The sequence below is a fragment of the Oryzias latipes genome, chromosome 9 (assembly GCF_002234675.1).
Source record: "Oryzias latipes chromosome 9, ASM223467v1".
Classification (NCBI taxonomy): Eukaryota; Metazoa; Chordata; class Actinopteri; order Beloniformes; family Adrianichthyidae; genus Oryzias; species Oryzias latipes.
This window is the reverse complement of record NC_019867.2, coordinates 25,546,773-25,566,820: the sequence shown is the minus strand read 5'-3', so window position 1 is coordinate 25,566,820 and position 20,048 is coordinate 25,546,773. Positions and strand designations below refer to the sequence as shown.

General features: G+C 40.7%; 1 protein-coding gene across 1 annotated transcript in view; it reads right to left on the bottom strand.

Moving 5' to 3' along the window:
* cux2 (cut like homeobox 2) overlaps window positions 1–20,048 on the bottom strand; it is an 87,191-nt gene that overhangs the window by 40,346 nt on the left and 26,797 nt on the right. Inside the window, exons 2-3 of the mRNA XM_011479562.3 lie at window positions 12,063–12,173; window positions 9,433–9,480 (exon numbers count right to left, since the gene is read on the bottom strand). Of these exons, the coding sequence (XP_011477864.1) occupies window positions 9,433–9,480; window positions 12,063–12,173 (159 nt within the window). The remainder of the gene's footprint in view (window positions 1–9,432; window positions 9,481–12,062; window positions 12,174–20,048) is intronic.

Sequence of the window (20,048 nt, the reverse complement as noted above, 5' to 3'; positions counted from 1 at the left end):
ATCACAGCAAAAAACACACGTGATGGAAGCAAAAACTGATCAAGTCATCATTCCAGTCCAATATGTGGAAACACTGAATTTTACAAACATGTGACCAAACAGTTCTTATAATGTTCCCTTTTAATTATATTGATGTGGAAAAACAAAAGTGGACTGAACTTTATAAAAACTCAAATGTGAATGGAGTTGTCATTAATTCTTGTTTGTATGCACATTTCTTTAATCTACACTTGATTATCTTGCCAAGGGAGTGAAGGCTAAGGGGTAAAAAAAAAAAAAAATACTTCACCTGCACTGTGCAGTACCCAGGTGTTTATCACTGAGTGACACTGGTGGATTTTTTGACTAAATACATCCTGGATCGATTTTAGGTAAATTAATCGGATCGTTCAAAATGAACCAATATCGACTGTGTATAGTCGATATTAGTCGATAGTATAGTATATTCGATATTTACTGTGTGCAGGAACCACAATTTATGATATGACTTGAATTGTTGTTAAAACAAATTGTTCTACCTCTAATCTATAGGCATTTTAGCCGAAATCTGCATCAGTTTAATGTTGGCCAGTGCTATTGTTTGCAATCCAAATTGTTCCATAAATAGATAAATGACCTAGGATGTCATTGCCCTAAGCTCACAGCTCATCTACACCTGTTATGGAGTAGTCTTGCATTATCATGACTGTATTCAGATTAATGCTTTTCTGCAGCTGTGATTCGATACTCTTTTCATAATTATACTTTCTTAAAGCTATCTTTTCATTATTAATGAACTTAAGAAAATCTCATTTGAATCAGGTAATTCCTCAGAATTTCTTCTTTTTCTATGTAAAGTGCAGTTTGATTGCTACAATAAGACATTAGTACAAAACTCCAGATGTTAAGGTGCTCCAGGGAGTTCTGGGAGCTCCATGTTTGCTTCTGACTGCATTTAAATAAAGAGTCCACACAAGCCAATCCTTTTTGCTAAGGCCATCAGCTTATGTCTTGCCAACCAACAGCTTGTTTTCCTCTCCGACTGCCCCCTAAACTCCACTTCAGGCTGGGGCATCCACTCATAAGGAAGAGTCTGAGTTCTCCGGCTAAGTCCACAGAGACCCAATTACAGGGACTGCAGGAGAAATCACGAAGAGATGCAAAGTTACTTTGCTTTAATTGAGGATGTGTTTAACACTCTCCACAGGTCGCTGTGTCCACTCCATGCTGGTGATGAAACAGAAAGTCCCGAGGTGGGACTATAAAACATATCTGTCAGTGACAGAAGAGCAACACTCTGATGTGAGGGCCTTGATATTTAATGAGCGATGAATGGGACTCAGAATGCCAAAAATCCAGAAGTACGGTAATTGAGAAAATAAGCAGAATATAGTGTAATAAAGTGTAAAACTGCTTTAGCTTAGTGGGCAAAAGCAGGAGTCCAATGCAAGGTGGACATCAGAGGAGTTCCTCCGTTTCCTTATTAGCAGGAGAAAAGCACTTTTAGATTCTTCTTTTAATAGAGCCACATGTTCATTAGCACTACAGTTAATCCCATATTAAAGAGACCCAAACTGTCAGGTCATATTATAAACAATCTGTCCTAATGTTCCTGCATGTGACATTTCGAGCTGCTATCTCTTCCAGTTAAATGTTCCCAAGGTACTAATTGGCCTACTTTCCGCTGTGTTTTTTGAATTGCCAGTTTCTTTATCATTTAGGATATTAGCCTTGACAAGCATCATGTCGTATACCACAGGCACAATAAAATAAAGATGAGCAGCCTCTTTTCTATCTGTTTTCTTCAAAGGGACAGCAGAAATTTGAATAAATGTTTTACCCCAACATGTAAAACTGCAAGATGTACCTTCATTGGATATTAAAAACAATTGCAAAGAAGCATAAAAGTTCAAACACGTAGCCAGCAGCAAAGTGAGTGTAACTTTTTGCCGCTTGCATAACTTAAGATAGACTCCATCATTTTATCAATCTATCGATCTCTCACCAGAAAGATGAAAATGGAAAAATAATGAGGCAGATGAATGCTGTGTAAAGAACATCAATGTGCAAAATTTAATTATCTGTGCTGCAAAGAGAAGGAAAATGTGTCGGCTGTTTTCTAAAACAAAAAGAAAGCGAAGAGAAAGAGCAGTTAATATTTTTCCCTCTCTGCATATTTTAATTACCAGATCAATCATAACTATGTGCTGCAGCACTGCAGAGAAAAGAAAATTGCAAGTCTAAATGAAAAACAATAGATTTGCTTTAAAGTCTGCGCTCTTTTGAAGTCTAAATTAAAATTTCAGGTACCCTTACCACAGCCTTCTTTAGAAAGTTATGATATTTAATTAGCGTGTTTAGATTTTTGCTGAAATTAAACTTCACAGCCGAGCATCATGTGAAATGAAGACTAGTATTCCCAGACTGCAGCGAGTGGAGGGGGGGGGGGACAACGCAGGATGAACAGAGGGAATTAAATCAGCTCAGCAAGTGAGGGCTGTGTATCCTCTGACAGAAGCTCATGTTCTTTCGACTTGTGCTGCCAGTGGCTTGATCGGAGGCTGGGTCTCGCTGCTTAGTGGAGTGAGGAAACAACTTTACTCTGTCTTTGCAGTCTCAGTTCTGCGCCTGGAATCAAAGAATCCTGCCGTAGAATTGGCGAGGCAGCTCCTTCGTTCCGCCTTTTCCTCCTCACACGAGCTTTTCCTGGTAGCACGAGGGCTGATGTTTATTCCTCCTGGCATGTCCTCGCCGGCGCTGAGCCACCGATTTCACACATTTTTATTGGCTAATTTGACTGTGCTCTTGCCAGCAGCTGAGAGTCAGCCAGGAATGGGAGAATCTCAGTTTTACTGCTGCTGCCGCCAGTGTTGCTGCTCTCTGACTCATGCTGCTTGGGGTGGAGGGGGCCACAAAGGGAGGAGGAAGCCTTTTACCATCTAATAAAAAAAGAAGCTGACCACACTATGGGCTTTTGGAGCCTCGGTCCTAAGGCCGTCTCTTCCATTTGTTACAGTGTGCTCCTGCGGGCAGCCTCTTTGGTCTGGATTCAGAGGAATGCGCCCGCTTGCCTCCTAAGGTGACAGGAGTTTAGCAGGGGATCTGCACGCAGGTAGTCACAGAGATTCAGCGCCAAAGCCGACTCTACGCCTGCGTCCGTCCTCAAACACGGCTAACATTTGCACAGCGGCGGCAGTCAGGCGTGATGTCTTTGCGCTCTGAGGTTTGTGCTGTCAGGACGGCAGAAATTAAACCTGGCACTGCAGAGCAGAATGTGCTGAAACTCATCAATTCCACATGGCTAGAGAGAGCCAAGTGCCTATTTATAAATTCCCCCTCTCTCCTCTTTACCTGGTGTGCTTCCCTGGCTCTAAACACGCATCCTTAATGATGAATACACCCAACTGGGGCACTACGACAGGGCATCAGTCAGGACAGGAAAACAAACACGCCAACACACACACACTGTCAGATCATCTCACAGCAGAGGAGGGATAAGACTGACACTGGGAAGGCTGATGGAAAGGTTGAGGCGTCTCAGCATAAAAACACCCTGCAGAATCACAACAATCAGTCACCTCGCAGAAAACAAAACAAGGGCAGTCAGATATATTAAACTTCTACAAAAAGCCCAACGTAGAGCTGAATGGTGTCTCACTGATGAAATGCTGACACCCTTTGGGCTTTGTTTGTGTTGTCATATGCAGAGCTAATGATACATTATTTTAAAGAACCACTCAGATGGAAATTGTGTTTTTTGTGTTTTTAACATGTTTTTGTGGGCATTTTTCTGATGATGGAGAATATATATAAAGACAATTAGGATTAAAATTGCTTTTCTGCCTATACATTAAAATCAACGTGAATCAGGAGCAGACAAAACAATGACGTTTGAAAACTACCTTATTTTTGACATGGAAAATACACAGGGTGGGCCTTTCTGATTCATCCACTTGCAGACAAATAGATGCATGTACGACTTTGTTTACCTCGCCGGCATCTGGATCAAAGCTGTACGGCTTTGTTGCACCGGCCATGTTAAGTTGGGGGTGAGAGGGGCCGTAAACTTGCGGGAGAGCGCTAACAGTTGGGTAATGGGAAGTAGGAGTGGGGTTAATCTGAACCAACAGTCCCGCCCGCAACTTAGAGGGGAATTTCTAATGAACTCCTGCCGCTCTCCAGAAACTATGTCCTAGAAAACAACACAGATTTTTTCATTTTTTTCCTAAAAAACAGTACAATCATAATTAAAAGACTACTGGGAACACTTTTACAATAGATAAAACGATGATCAGAAAGGGTCTTTAAAATTACTATGAAACCCTTTGGAAAAAAGAAGAGTCCAAACTCAATTTTTTTTACCCATTTAAACCAATTTTACCATCTCAAAAATGACCATACCAAGCATTGTGAGTTGTAGCTTTTGTTTGGGATGCACAAAAATAAAATAAAACATTTTCTCACACGTTGATTCTGCTGTTGACTTTTGGCCAAATCAATTTTAGACAAAGGGCATTTCGGATATTGCTCCAAAAAATTGATTTTTTTTTTTTTATTGTTGTACATATCAGTGAGCAGGACGTACCCCATCATGTCCCACCCTCCTACAAGATTACACAGCAAAAACTGAATCTTCAGACCATTTTTTTCAAGAAAAATTGTCTTAATTTCTGTCTTAACCCTTGTGCTATCCTAGGCACTTTAATATTGGGAGTGGGGTCATCTAGACCCACTAGACAGTGCGCTGAACTTTTTTTTCTTCAATGATTTGTGAACCTCACTGGTGTCCATGGATTACATGAAATCTTTCCACCTTTATCCACCTTTGTCATGGTAGGAATAACACGTCAATGCAAGGTGGGGTCATCTAAGATAGCACAAGGGTTATGGAAGTTTCTTTTCGAAAGCAAAATAAACTAGATCCTTTTCTGATGGTAATTCCATTTTCACTTTGACCATTTCCCTTACCCGATTGGCAGATTTTTTGCTTGTTTTAAGAAAATTTACAGATGGGGAAGATTTTACTTGACTTATTTCTATAGGGCCTGTTTATGCAGTGTTGGAAGGGGCTTTCATTTTGATAAGAATGCATGCCACAAAGGTAATTCAGTAATAAATTGGTCAATATTAGAATCAATTGTCTTATTAAATGAGCTTGTTTTACTTTATAAGTCAAAGAAAGAATTAGTACAGGTGAAAAGAAGTACATAAAAAATGGACTTATATCGTATTAGCTTTTGAGATTGGGAACCATAAAAACTTTGGATGCAGGAGACATTAAAAACTCTAAGAAAGCACTATTTTAACAATGCAGGCAGACAGGCAGGCACACGCTGCCACAACAACGACATACGCTGCTCCTCGTGCCTCCCACTGTCCTCAGCGCTCTGCTTAGTATGAACAGGACACATGTGATAAACCCGGAGCAGAAAGCCAGTGGTTTACATGGCCCTGGAGCCCATTATGCTCCCCAAAATAGACCTGAGGTCTGGATGTGCTGGGAATAGGTAATGGTTTGGAGATTCTGGGCCTGACCTGCTGCTCAATGAGCCTGACAGCTGAGCAGCAGACATTAGGAGGAACCTCATCACCCTAGCATGGAGCAGCCTGATTGTAGCTGAGGGGGACGTAAAAGAGGAGAGGAAAGTGGGAGTGAGACACAGAGAAAACAGTAGGATGGTGTCATAAAGGTTACTCAGATAAGGTGGGGCACGAATAACAACAAACAGAGGTAACTAAATCTGGGATCTGGCTTTGAGGCACAGAAATTTGAGTTTGTAATAGATGGCGAAGAAAGAAACCAGCGCAGCTTTAAAAACGATACCAAACTGTACCAATGTGCTGCTTACATATTGCACCTTCCCAAGTTAGCATTCCACTCAAACCAATCTGCAGCTAATAAGCTTAAGGTTTAGCCCATGATGAAGATCTGTCTTCATTGAGCTGGAAAAGCTGCAGCATCGCCAGGCGCTTTTCCTAACAGCGCAGTCCCTCATCTATGAAAGTGCCATAGAGCCCCTCAGACAATTAGGCAGGGAAAAGCTTTATGACCGTTAGACTCACTCAGTGAGTGGCACTCTCACCGCCAGCGCCGCCAGGAGCGCTGGCTCGTGCAGAAAGGTAATTACGGAGCCTCTCATAATGACACGAAGGAAGCTTGCGTCATAGCACCCACAGCTTTTTATCACAGCGCTGTAATTAATTATCATCCTTTACTCTTTGATTCATTCCACTATTCATAACATATTCACACATTCAAGAGAAATTATCATTTCCTTTAGGAAGTAATCTACAGGAGGAAGAACTGGTCAGCTCCTGATGGATAATCAAAGATGTTTGTCTGAAGGGCTGTCTCTGTTCAGGCACAATGAGCAAGATATGCAACATATACAATTACCAAAAAATCTACCTCATCTTTTTCTTTTAGACACGCAAGCAACTCTTTTGACTTTTGAAGCACGCTTTACCTCATTCCCTGCTTTTGCAGTGCAGATCATGAAAAAGTTGATGTACAAAGAGATGCAACCCCTGTGTTTTTACATCCACCTTTTCACAGCTTGAGATTTAAGACTCCGCAGCCATTTTGAGACGGATCTTTAGTTTGGTGGAGACAAAAGCTCCCGCGCCTTCAAACTTCCTCCTGCTCTCGGAGAGAAAAAAACAACCAACAAAAACAACAACACGCATAAACACAACGTCTTCCCTCTCATCATCACTTCCCAACCTCGGGGGAAGAGGTGGCACAGTTACACTGATAAACAGGTGTCCACCGGCCCCCAGTTTCCAAAGCTCTAATAGCTGTTTGATGTTTTTGATGTCTAGTCAGCTCCATCGTACCTTGCTGCTTGATAATGAGGACCAATAATGATTCCTGAGCTCGAGGGGTTAATGGTATGTAACCGGCAGCGATGCTAATTACACGTTACAAACTATTTATCAGAATCTCCATCTGCGCAAGCACCACTACTCTCATTGTGCACGCTAAATTACTCCACGGATTATCATTGTAAAGCAAGTTTCAGTAATTAGCAAGCCATACTGCCGTTTTCTTTCTCTGAAAGCACCAAACGAAGTCAAGAGGAGAGGAGAAAAATAGGACGGCTGGTTAATTTGGGCCCGATATTCACGCTGACATAAGAAAAATGTGAAGTGGAATCTACATCTCTGAGGGAAAGAAAAAGAAAGGAAAAAAAAGGAGAAATCAGCCACTGTTCTGTTTCTCCCTGCCTCGCAAACGTTTATCCTGAAGGGACTCTACAGGGGAAAGTGACAGTGAGGTGTAAATTGTATTGAGAAGCAGAGCAGGATCTTGGGGAAGGTTGTTTTGTGCATGTTCAGATGTCACAGAGAAGTCTGAGTGAAAGTTCTAGGAAAGTGCGTTCCACCGGGCCCAGCTCTCGAGTGATCAGTTATTTGAGAAATAAAAGCACCACATCGCTGGCCCTCGAAGGTGTGCCCGAACACGCAGGGACGTCTTCCTTTTCTCCACCGTAAATTTTTATTAAAATTACCTTCATTATAAGAGAGTGTTCATTATAAAACCAAAATCGCTGGTCTCTCGGGGCCTTGTGGATTAATAAGGACAGCGGTGTATTTTAAGCCGTAAACTCAGCTCCTCACTGTCCTTAATCTCCATCCTACTTCACAAGGCCAAATTAACACCTCTCCTCAGCTCTGACGGGACCTCATTAGCAAACTTCCAGGGAAAGAAAAGAGAAGAGCAGAACGAAAAGGAGGAGAAGAAGGAAAGAAGCGACCAATGACAGCCACCAGCTATGGGATTAACCCTTTCTCCTCCTCCAGCTCCGCAGAAAAACTAGGTCGGCATCGTGTTTCTAATCAGTCGGCTGGTTAGTGATAATTAGAAGGCAAGATTGGACGGGAGAAGAGAGAGAAAGTGGGTGGGGAACATTGAAATGAAGAAAGAAAAGAAAGAGAACCTGTCATGTCGCTAACACTTCAAAGAAGCCGTCTTCTCCTTTAGAAGTGGCAAGATGATGGTCCAAATATCATGAGGGACTCCTCTGGGCCACCAAACTGTGCTTGTTTGGAGAGAAAGAGGAGGCGAGGACCCAATTCTCTCTCGCATGTGCATACTTTTTTCGCGTGTCAGGGCGTCTCAGGCGTTCACCACCTGTGCAGCGCAGCTGCAGGGGAGCCGCAGCCTTTCCCAAACCACACAGCCAAACATGCGCCTCCATCTCCACCTTCCCTTCCATGTCTCGCCCACAGCAGCAGGCCGAGCTCCCACAGCTCGCACAGACTTTCTACAGACTGCTGTTGGGTAAAGTTCACAGGCCTCTGCAAGCTGTTTGACATTACCAATAAGGTCAAAGTGCATCGGAAAAACACTAGAGGATTTTATTATTATGGTGTGCAGAGTTTGGATTAAAAAAATGTATACAGACAGTCTGCTTTCACAGAATATTTGCCATAGCAGAGAGCAGTGGCATGTGGAAGTTACACAAGAGAGACTAAGGTACCCTGAGAGGCCTGCAGCTAAGGGGAAGAAGGGGGAAAAAAATTATATCAACGCTCATTATCAGCTATCTATTTTATCTACTATACGACATCTCTAGACTCCCAGTTGTCAGACATCAGTGATGCTTAAATTAATCCTTTGGGATCCTGTTTGCACAATAAAGATATGGAAGGCTGCTTCTGATACTTCTGTAACTTTGCAGCGGAAATAATTAAATTAGGCCAAAATAAAAAAAAATAAAAATCAACCACAGAGTAGTGTGCTGTGAAGAGCAGCACTGGACATGATTGCATAGTCAATTGAAAACATTAAAAAGAAGCTTCCAATAATCACTTCTAAGAGATCTGAACAATCCTTGCAGAGTGTTCTCATATTTACAGATGATAGGGCTTTCAGGTTGGCACTGAGCAAGAGTTTAAAGGAGAGAACGAGCCTGGAAACATATTTGCGGTATCATTTCCATAAGTCTCTGCTTTGCGGACCATAACGCGGCTCACAAATGTGATTTATGACCTTGGTTTAATGGCTGGAGCAGAGACTTGGTAGGTATCAGATGACTTTTCCAATATGGCGACGTCAGAGGGGGCACAGTGGATGCACCATCACAACAGGAAATGAGAGCTTGTCTCAGCTGAGAAAATATGATAGCCAGATATCTGATCATCTAATGGCAGATAGATGCTACTTCACTTTGACAGAAAAGGCATCAGTCAATAAGCAGCAGATGAGCTGTAGCATGAAAAGTACGCCATAGATTCTTTCCCCTATCTACAAGCGTGCTCCTTCCAGGTGCACAGCGGCCCGAGGTACTCAATGTTTAACGCAATATCCAACAGGAACGACTCCTTTCAGTTGTTTTTTGTCGCTTAGAAGAATAAGAATTTATCAATAAAAGGGCACCCAGTAGTTTCTGTACTTTCTTTCACCTTGCAGAGTTTGCAAACTGTAAAGTGAGGGGATATGTGGCTCACCTGGGCTTGAAAACTCTTGAGAACAGGTGCCACCATCTCCCGAACCTCCTGTGTGGAGACAAAAAAAAAGTAACTCAGTCTCAGCATTTTTCACTGGGCAGATGCTCCACCTGTTTAGGAACCAACTGGCCCCACTGCAGGAAAGAAAGAAAACATTTTTTTTAAGTATTTCATGGTCATGGATTCTGTGCGGATATAGTGGGGTAGTTGTACGTTTTCAGGCATTTGTGATTTAACACAAAAGCTTTGAGTCAGAATGTGGGGCTTTCCACTGGTGTGTGCGAAAGCTGAAAACCCCAGACTTGTGTGAAGCTCTCAGCCTCAGGTAAGGGGATTGTGCTGCCAGTGGTGACAGCCTGATCCTGTCTTAAATGCCTGAATTATCCTGACAAGATTACAGAACGACACCACATACTCAGAGTAAGATAGGTAGGCTGTGCAGCAAATAGCCGGAGGGTTCATTTATAAAACATAGAAATATTCTCTTTGACTTTAGCTAAATGTCAATAGATGATCGTTTCAAAAAATGATGAGAAACTACCAAGGGCTGCATAGTGGTGCAGTGGTTAACACTCTTGCCTCTTAGCAAGAAGGACCCCCAGTTCAAATCCCAGCTGGGGGGACCTGAAACAGAATATCAATGGGGACCTTTCTGTGTAGAGTTTGCATGTTCTCCCTGCGCATGCGTGCGTTTTCTCCGGGGACCCCGGCTTCCTCCCACCGACTAAAAACATGCTTCATAGGTTAATTGGTTACTCTAAATTGTCTCTAGGTGTGAATGTGTGTGCGCATGAGTGTGTGATTTGTGGCCTTGTGACAGACTGGTGACCTGTTCAGGATGTCCCCTGCCTTTGCCCACGAGTGGCCAGGAAAGGCTCCGGCAGCCCGTGACCCCGAAAGGGACAAAACAGGTTTAGAAGATGAATCAGCAATTAAGAAACTACAGATTCCTATCTGTATTAATCACAGATTTGGATTTTCCCGATTTAATACCTATTTTGCATCACAAAAAATTGATTTTGTTAGAAAAATCAAAGCAACTAAAAGGATATGGTAAAAAAAATAAACATTACACAAAATCATTTTAAGGTGTTTTTAATTGCTACAAAAGCACAAACTTGGCTTACGGGTGGACATTTGGGGAACAACTGTTTACACACTGAAAACTGTTAGATTCCTGCAAAAGATTTCAAACCTTGTTTTTAGACATTCAAGATATTTTTACCAAGTTTGAAGTTTTTTTAACTTTATTTTCACTCCACATCTTTCCAACCTTCTGACAAAATCAGCACAATGGAGGATTTTCTGTCTTATTAATCTCATTAATAAGGACATTATTAAAAAAATAAGTCAAAATCATTTTTGCTCCAGACTCTTGACAATAGAAAAACATAATTTAGGATTCAAAACACTCAAATTGCTTCATTAAAGAAATGTTTATAATACATCTAAATGCATTTTATTAATGAAAAGAATTACGTCAGAACATGGAAAGTCAACAATAAATCTCTCAGACAGTTTTTAACCTTGAACACAGTTGTTTTGAAGAGCACAATTTGAGGTTTTATTAAGATAGGCTAATTTGTACCAAGATCATATTCTCATTTTTGTTCAAAAAGTAGTTATTTTTGCTTATTACACTAGTTTTATGTCTATGTAATCAAAATGAATAACAATTTGGTACATAAAAACTCAAATGCAAACTATTGGTTTGGAACTAGAATTAAATACTTATTTTGGGGGGTATTTAACATTCATGTGTAAGTAATTCTACTTAACATCATTTTAGGCTTTTTAGGCTTTGAATGCTTGTGTGGAACTCCTTGTTAAGATTTTGATATCTTATCATTATTATAAGATTTCTTTTTAAGTAAAACGACTTGCTCCATGGACAGATCATTTTACTACTTTCTAGAAATGTTTTTCTTAAGATTTGTGTTCTTTTCCTATTTTCAAGGTGCCTCTTTTTGCAGTGCAGTGCCAGAACCCCCCCTATAAAAACCTTCATTAGATTTTCTACAATAAAAAAAAAAGTTTTAAGAAGAAAGTTCCACACCACTGCATGTGCAAATGTACCAGAACCTGTTTTGTAGAAAGGCTTTGCAAGTGGAACAGATTACAGGTTCACTTTTGCAATAAAACCATGTAAAGAACTATTATCTGCTAGATCTATTTGGGAAAAAAAGCTTTCATAAAGTTTTTCCATTTTGCCCAAAATTGTGCTGAAAAGTCTCCTAAAAGCTAGGAAGGAAAACATTGAAAATCCAAATAGTTGTTTTTAGCCCTGGAGCGGAGTGGAACACCAATGGGAGCCTTCCTGTTTGCAAATGAACCCTGGTTTCCCATCTTAACAGGGGAGAGGTTACTAGTGCAAGGCCTCAGCATTTCAATATCACCTGGACTACAAAAGAAGGAGGGAGGAGTCAGCTCGGACTTTACAAAAATCGTATGTGCTGTCATTCATGCATCTCCTAATGCAGTTATAACGGAATAAATAATTCCTGGCTCCAAAGGCACAGGTGGAGGCTCAGGCTCCAGAGGAGATGCAGGCACTCGGGTACCTACTGAGGTGAAGATGAGGAAAATGACACATGGAGCTGAGATAATGGGGGCCAAAGTGATAGACTCACCTCAGGGACATTTCTCTTGAACTCCCTGCTCAGCTCTATCAGGTGCTTGTGGGAATGTTCGCTCTCCTCTTGTCGACCTGCCAGCTCAGACGCCACAGAGTTTAGCTCCCTCTGCAAACACACCCAACAAGGGAGAGAAAAACGGTGAGAGGATGAAGAGCGGAGACACACAACACTTAAGGGAGCCTGCCAGCGCTCATCCGGTAAAGCTCGACATGTGCGTAAATAAAAATACACTGCTGAATATTAACAATGAAATCCTTCATGATCTCACAGCAGTAATACTTACAGCTAGCCCTGGCACATAAATAATTAAGCCTAAATAAATCCAATGCCTACAGTAGCAGAAGGCCTTTTAGATAATCAGTATTTGAAATAATCAATAGGCTTGCAACAGCTATAGAACGCCAGTAAGCAAGTGGGGCGAGTGGGAGGAGGTACAGAGTGTGTATAAAGAGGAGGGAGGAGGTGAGGGGGAGTCACGTGGAGGGACCCAATAACCTGACAAACCCCCCTACAAACAAATAGAGCCTTCTTCTGAAATGAAGGGCAGATTTCTAAGCCCTGCCAGGACCCGATTCCTCAATTCAATGGCCTCGCTTGCTGTCGTAATTACTGTAGGTCAGATCTATTTTCAGCCTCTTCAATCTCCCTCCCTTCCCCTGAACCAATCCTTATATTGATCCCGCACAGATTTTCAATATGCCACTGCAGCCCTTATAGTTTTAAGCAAATTACCCCTTTTGCTGAAGCAACAGCCCTGGTCACTATTCCATTAATGTTGCTGCACGTCGCTCCTTTAGGTCTCTGTTATGCCAAACGCCGACTCCACCCCAGCAGCGGTCTGATCCACTACTCAAAGCTGTGTGTGGAGTAGGCGCTTCATCAGAACCTTGCATTCATGCTGGACTCAGCTGCACCGCATGCCATCCGCAAATCCAATATTATTGATCAGCCATCCAATTCCCGGCCTTTCAGCAAACAGAAAAAAAGGAAAACAGTTTCCAACTCATCTGTACTGAGCTGGGCTACAACAGACAACTGTATTTTCATCTGCTCTCCACTTTCACTGTGATTATCAGTAATTTATGAGGACCTTCTCTTGCAACTGCTGGGTTACAATATAAAAGTAGAGTAGGGATTCAATTACCACTGCGAATTTATATATGACGCCGGGAAATTAAATTGACTGTGTTTTAATTAATCTGCAGTCTTACTCAAAGGCAATTTAATAAATCATCACACATGGAAAAAAAAAGGACAGAAAATGAAAGGATGAAACTTCAACAGTGGGGGCCTCGTGGGATGGTGACAGACCGCCGGTCAGAAAACTAAGCAGTTAATTGAAGGGCTGCTGGTTCAAGTCCCTGGACAGGCAAGTCAGAAAGTGCCTAAAGTAGAAATAATTGTGAAGTCTAATGTGAGAGATGCCACTTTTCACATACAGAAGGCTTGTCAGACGTTGTAAGCGTCACATTTGAACACTGATTTTCGGAGAGGGAGGGTTTTAATGATGTAATCTCCAGCAAAGATGGCGACCGCAGCTTAAAGGAATAATACATATGTGATGTATGTCCCCATTCGAACTAACAGGTGATGTCATACACCTTAAGTCATATACATTGACATTAAAAAAAACTTTTTTTTCTTTAGCAAATTACAAGTTAATTAGAGTTCTATGTGGACTTCAGTCTCTTGCCCAAGAATCCAATGTTAAAGTCCCATTAGTTGTCAAAGACCTGTGTGTGAAATTAGTTTTCCATATTTGATTCATCCCCTGGGGGAGCAATGAACTGCAGTCACAGCAACACCTGGGAATCATTTGGTGGTTTAACCCCCCAATTCCAACCTCTTGTGTCAAGCAGGAGAGCATTAGGTCCCATTTTTAAGAATTATTCTGACACATTTGATTTACTTAAAGTGAACCTGAGTTCATTTTCCCCTGATAATCTAAAGCAAATTTCCAGCCTATATCCATCCTAGGAGACTCTGGTCTGGGACCAGGAACTGCTCTCCGACCCATCTTTTGTGGTCCGTTTTGTTTCCAATCGGACTGAACTCCTGTTCAATCTGAGTTTCCTCAGTCTAAATAGGATCAGTGTTCGGAACTGGACCAAACAGCCACCGTAGCCGGGCATTACTGGATGTAAACAGAGTAGGAAGGAAGCAACCATGAGCTGCAGATAAACATGAAGCAGCGATAAGACAGCAAATCTTTTTAAAATTTGGTCAGATGAATGTAAGCTCATTAAAATAACTTTTAACGTGATAGACACTAATTATTGTCCAATAATAAAAAAATAACAACTACAAATCAATTTCAATATGCAGCTATGCACCTTCTTTGTTACAGAACAGGTGGTCCTCAAAAGAGTGGTTGCACCAAAATAAAAGGTCAAAACCTGCCTATTTATCTGACTAAAACCAGCCATGAGCATTTTAAAGACCCACTCCAATAAAAATTGTGTTTTTGGTGTTTTTAACATGCACTTACTAATGATGGAGGACATGTAAATTAAGCTTAAAGTTGCATGCATGAGTATGTCTTTATTCAAATTGCTGTGAATCAATAGCAGAAAAAAATAGAGATGGAAAAAGCTTGTAAGTGTCACCTACAAGCTTAAGCCACAAGCTCCCTGCTCAGCTCCATTCTGATGCATCCACTTGTCAACTAATAGATCCATGTACGTCTTTGCTTTCCTCATCTGAGCTGGCATCTGGCTCTAATCAGTACGGCTGGATAGCTCCAATGTTGCTCGCCATTTTTGTTGGAGCGTGACAGCATGCAACTGAAACAGGGAGAGGAAGGGGGTGCAGGGGTTGCTCCTCCCCAACGGTCCCGCCCACAACTCAGAGGCGAATTTCTAATGAACTACTGCCACGCTGCAGAAACTATGTCCTAGAAAACTACAGGTTTTTTGGATTTTGCCTAAAAATAGCATAATCTTAATTAATAGACCACTGGGAATGCTTTTTGAATAGATCAAAAGATGATCGGAGTGGGTCTATAACTAGTAAATGACACATTGTACTAGACATTGTGGCAGAGTCATCTGATATTTGAATAAGAAACGTCAGTGTCTTGCCTTTTGCTCCCAAATGAGATAAGAGAAAAATAATCTAGATGGGCTAAAGTTTTGGGAAAATAAAATGCACTAAGCAGCAATACAACAAACACTGTAATTTTGCCAGTTTTTTTATGGTAAGGTAACATCCACAGCCAAAGAGACTCCAACTCCCTACTATTTTTTAACTACAAGAGAATTTCTTTAGTGATGAAGCTAGCACTCTGGCATTTCCTAATTAAAGGTTTAAAGTATCCTAATGTTCAGAATAAATTTGGCGTGGAGAAAGAGCATTATTCCTTGTGAATTGTCACCAAAATGGCCGTAGCTGTAAAGGATAAGGCGACAGGGCTTTATAAATTCCTGTTAGCCCTCACAGTCCATCTAGGATGAGCCTTCCCGGAGATTAGAGAGTGGGCTTTCAAAAGCGGGCCAACCTCGGATAGATTTAAATGGCCCCAGACCAGCTAATCTTGCCAAGAGAAAATTCTTCAAGAAGTCACTGAGTGGATTTTATAAGTACTTAAGATACAACAGTATGGTGGTTTTCAGTGCTTCAGTGGTTTCTGTATAGAGCTGGGTTCACTTTTATTGCCGCTCAGCTGATGAGAATGGTGGATACTCATGCAGTATCCAAGCCAAACAGTGCGGCCATTGTGGCGTGGTTATTTTGAAAGCATCCCCACAGTTTCTAAACCATAATGAGGGAGGGGAGTCTGGGCAACAGCCCATCAAATGAAACCTACTGCCTGTCCTTCTGGAACGAGGTGAGGGAGAACCAACTGCTACCCTGGTGTCTTCCTTCAGACTGATAACAGGAGGAACTCCTACTGTTGGAGACAAAAGGTAATAAAGAAGTACGGTGGCCCTGAAGTGCAAATCACATTAACAAATCGATCAACGCAAAAAAAAAACTTAAAGATCACAACAACACTTACAAAAGCAAAACAATTACTTAAAAACAACATTACATGTATAGAAAAAAAGCAAAGTTATAACGACCAAATTCCAGGAATCAAAATTAAACGTTAAAAAAAATGAAACAAAATAATGATAATAATCATGACAATGTTTAATAGGTAAAACAAACATGTAAACATTTGGGCATAAATAATTTTCATGAAAGGAATAAATACATAAATGAAATGAAATAAATCAGAAAAAGTAGGTTTTATGGGACACCACTGATTGAATGATGATGTCTGAGTTGATTAATCAACTACCCAACTTTTACTGTAGCTGAGGTCAGAAGCCTTAAGAAGTATCTTCTGTCAGATGATATTTCCATACCAAATAACTTCTGGTTGAAAAGATAAACTAACAACATCTAATCACCAATATCCCATAATGGCCACCTTTTTAATTTACTTCTTTTTTCCCCATTTCATTTTAATTTTTACAGAAATTATTTTTGTTTTCCAAAACATTTCCTTTTTATTTTGCTTCTGTTTGCTTGTTCCTAAGATTTTTCATCAATTGGCACGATGTGATTTGTTGACCTGATGTGTTCTTCAGGGACACCGTATCTGAGACTTTAATGAAAACTCACACATCTTCAAGTTTTGTGCGTCATCCTTTCGGAATATTTAAACTCTTTTTACCATGTGTAGTAAGTGACAAGTGCACCATGAAAAAGAATAAATAATACAAAAAATTCAGGAGTGCACACAAAAATGAAATATGTTTAAAGATACCAAAGACAAACAAAAGTGGAAATAGGAAAAGGAAAAAAGTAATTAAAACTGTCAACTTTCCATATAAATTACCCAATTTAAAAGAACAAAATTGAAAATGCATCTGTTAGTCTTTTTTCATTTGAATCAGTTTAGCATTTGGTTTAGTCAAAGTGACCTTCCCTAACAGAATAAAAACAGTTAAACTATAAATACAAACAATGGAAAATGTATGAATCAATAGTGCATTTAAAAACAACAATAATACTGCCTGTTGCAATATTCTTCTAAAAGATAACTTTTTTTTTTTTGCTTTTTGCCAACATTTATTGTTCTCACTGCACCCCTCATCATGTGAATTTTCCTAACAAAAAGACTGAAGGGGTAGCTACATTTGAAGATTTTTTTTTCTTGGTAATCATTTGACAGATTACACAAAGGACAATTAGGAGCAAATTTCCAATGTGTGACACTCTGGTCAATACAAGTACTCCTGTCATTAAGCCTCTGCCAGTCAAATATGCAGCCATAATTGATGAGTTTCCCCTGGGGGGGGTGTCACTGGGGCTGGAGGGCCAGGACAGAGGGATTTTGAGCATGGGGCCAGTCCTGATGTGCTCACATCAGTATGCCAGGAAGACACAAATTCTGGCAACATCCAATTTAGAAACATAGCCCAACAAATAAAAGGACTCCTAGAGGCATGAGGTTTAAGAGGCATGACCTGAAAAAGCAATAAAAATATCAGACTTATGCAGACAGTCTGCCGCAAACTGACTAAAGGGGAGAGTGGAGAAGATGCTGGACGTCCTATGTGACATCAAATAAGTGACATCAAATGTGTTCAATTAAATGATGAGAGGGACACACCTCGTTAAAAGAAACGTCTAAACTCCCAGACCTGTGAATTGGGTTTAGGTATATTTGACTTTGATTCATTAAACCTCAGGTTTTTTGTATATATCTTTAGATGTAAGCTGTTTCTTGGACTTTTAGAGGGACAAGCTAAGGTGGAAAGTGTTGACAGTCAGAAAAAAAAACCCTACCAAGGTACTGCATTGAGGTAGACTGAGTTAAAATCACTATTGTGTGCAGGGGGGCTTGGACAGCACAAATTAAAGAGGGAAAAAATAGGGAGGAGGAGGAGAGAAGGGAAAATGCAGATGGGATATTATTTTTCTTTTTGTATCCCATCTAATTGCAATCATAAGCAGATGTCTGAAAGTGTGACAGCATCAGCAGAATTGCTGCTGAGAGCACAAAATCTTTGTCTAAAAATAATCAGACATTCTGTGTGCTGCTGTTTGTTATAATGGTAATCAATGCTGGAGGCTTTGAATTCCATCAATTTATAGATCCACTCTGTTCTGCCTGGTGACTGTACTGGCTCACAACCCCCACTGCACACACACACACACACACACACACACACACACTGATGCAACAATAAAACACACTTGCATGCAAGATCTCACACAAAAGAGAGACTACGTACACACGGGCGCTGCACGTATCTGCACGTGAGGGCTGCACCATTGCCGAGCGGGGACTAGCCTGTGATTAAGATAAGTGTAGTTTCCTTTCATGCATTGCTTATTGCCTCCCATTCTCTGGGAGCCACAAGATTGTCTTTAGCTGCCTCAGATTAGCCCTGCATTTCAGAAGCCACATTTGAGAGGGAGCACTAATCAATAAATCAATCCCCCACAATCAATGGCAGTCTAGTATGGCTTCTGCATTATTACTGGCATCCACCCCAGTCACAGAGGGTGGGGGCAGTGATTGGACAGGGTGGGGGTTAGGGGTGCAGGGAAGGCACGCCATGGTGCCTGTGCATAGCAATAACCCAAGACGTATTATCTGGCTACTTTGGCTACCTGAGCTTTAGTTTAAGGCACACCAGATTGTGTGTGTGTCTGCATGTCTATGTTAGACCTTTTCAGACAGAGAGGGACAGGAGGAGCCTTTGACCTCTGTGACCCCGCACTATAAACGCTGTCTGAGCAAGAGGCTTTTGACAGGGAATCGCTGAGAGGGGGGACCATCTCCCTCCATCTGTTTACCCACGACTGCTGCTTATCCACTTTTACTCTCCATCACGTTGGCAAGAGCAGCTCCAATTCACAGCATCACTATAGAGCTGTGAGAGCCCGCTGCACACGGGTCAAACTGGAAGTGCATTTCATTCCAAGAGTTTTTGTTAAACTAAGTGCCGCATGTGTGGAGCTGCTCTTGGTGCAGTGTTTCACAACAGATTAGGTACAGATGAACTTAATATAACAAAAAAAATTATCCACGATTTGCCAAATACTCACAGTAAATTACACTTTTGTGCATAATCAGGCATGTTGTTGTCCCAAAATGTTGTTTCTCTAACAGTCAAATGATTTCAATTATACTAATATTCCATTTATTTGTTTTTATGAAGATTAAAAAAATAAAATAAAAAAAAACCTAACACTTTTTAACACCAAAAACATATTAAAAAAATGCTTGATCAACTCCTAAAGGGAAATTTTAAATCTGTATCACTAATATAAGTGTTTTTCTGTGTTATAAAAACAAAAATTAACAATCTTACTTTGTCAGTCATGAAACTTTCTTGAACCTTCCGTCCTTTTGATTTTTTTTTCTTTATTAACAAAAATTTAAAAAAAAAAAATTCTGAGCTCGGAATTTTATATTTTATGACTTTGTGATTAGATCATCAAGAGAAAAGAAAGCAAAAACAAAATAACAATCAAATTCAGAAGGAAGACTTGATGAGCCACTGGTCTTTTTGGATGAAAATGGTTTAAAACAGCTAAACTAGTTTTCTTTTGGGTTTTATTCTGGAGGGGTTAGTCCTGACAGCACATGTGGATGTTTAGCAGACATTGTTTAGTCTTGAGAGAAGGTTCACCTTTCAGGAACATAAAATTGAGTTTTACTTTGTTAGCTCTCTAAACACCAGAAACTCGGAAAATTCATCCAAAATAATTAATCCCCAGTCAGTCAGGTTGTCTTAAACAGCAAGCTAAATCCTTTAACAGGAAAGAGAACCAAATGAGCCTTACAGTGATCAGCAAGCGGTGTGACATGTGGTGTCAACTGCTATTCGTCATACCCCACTACAGTCTTTACCCTTAAAACCAACATGAAGTCACATGATTGTACTGTTATATGAAAATACTTTAATTTTTTTCAGACTGATATCACCAAACCGCCCTTTTAGAATCCTCTTAAACAATCTCATATTGACTCTGATT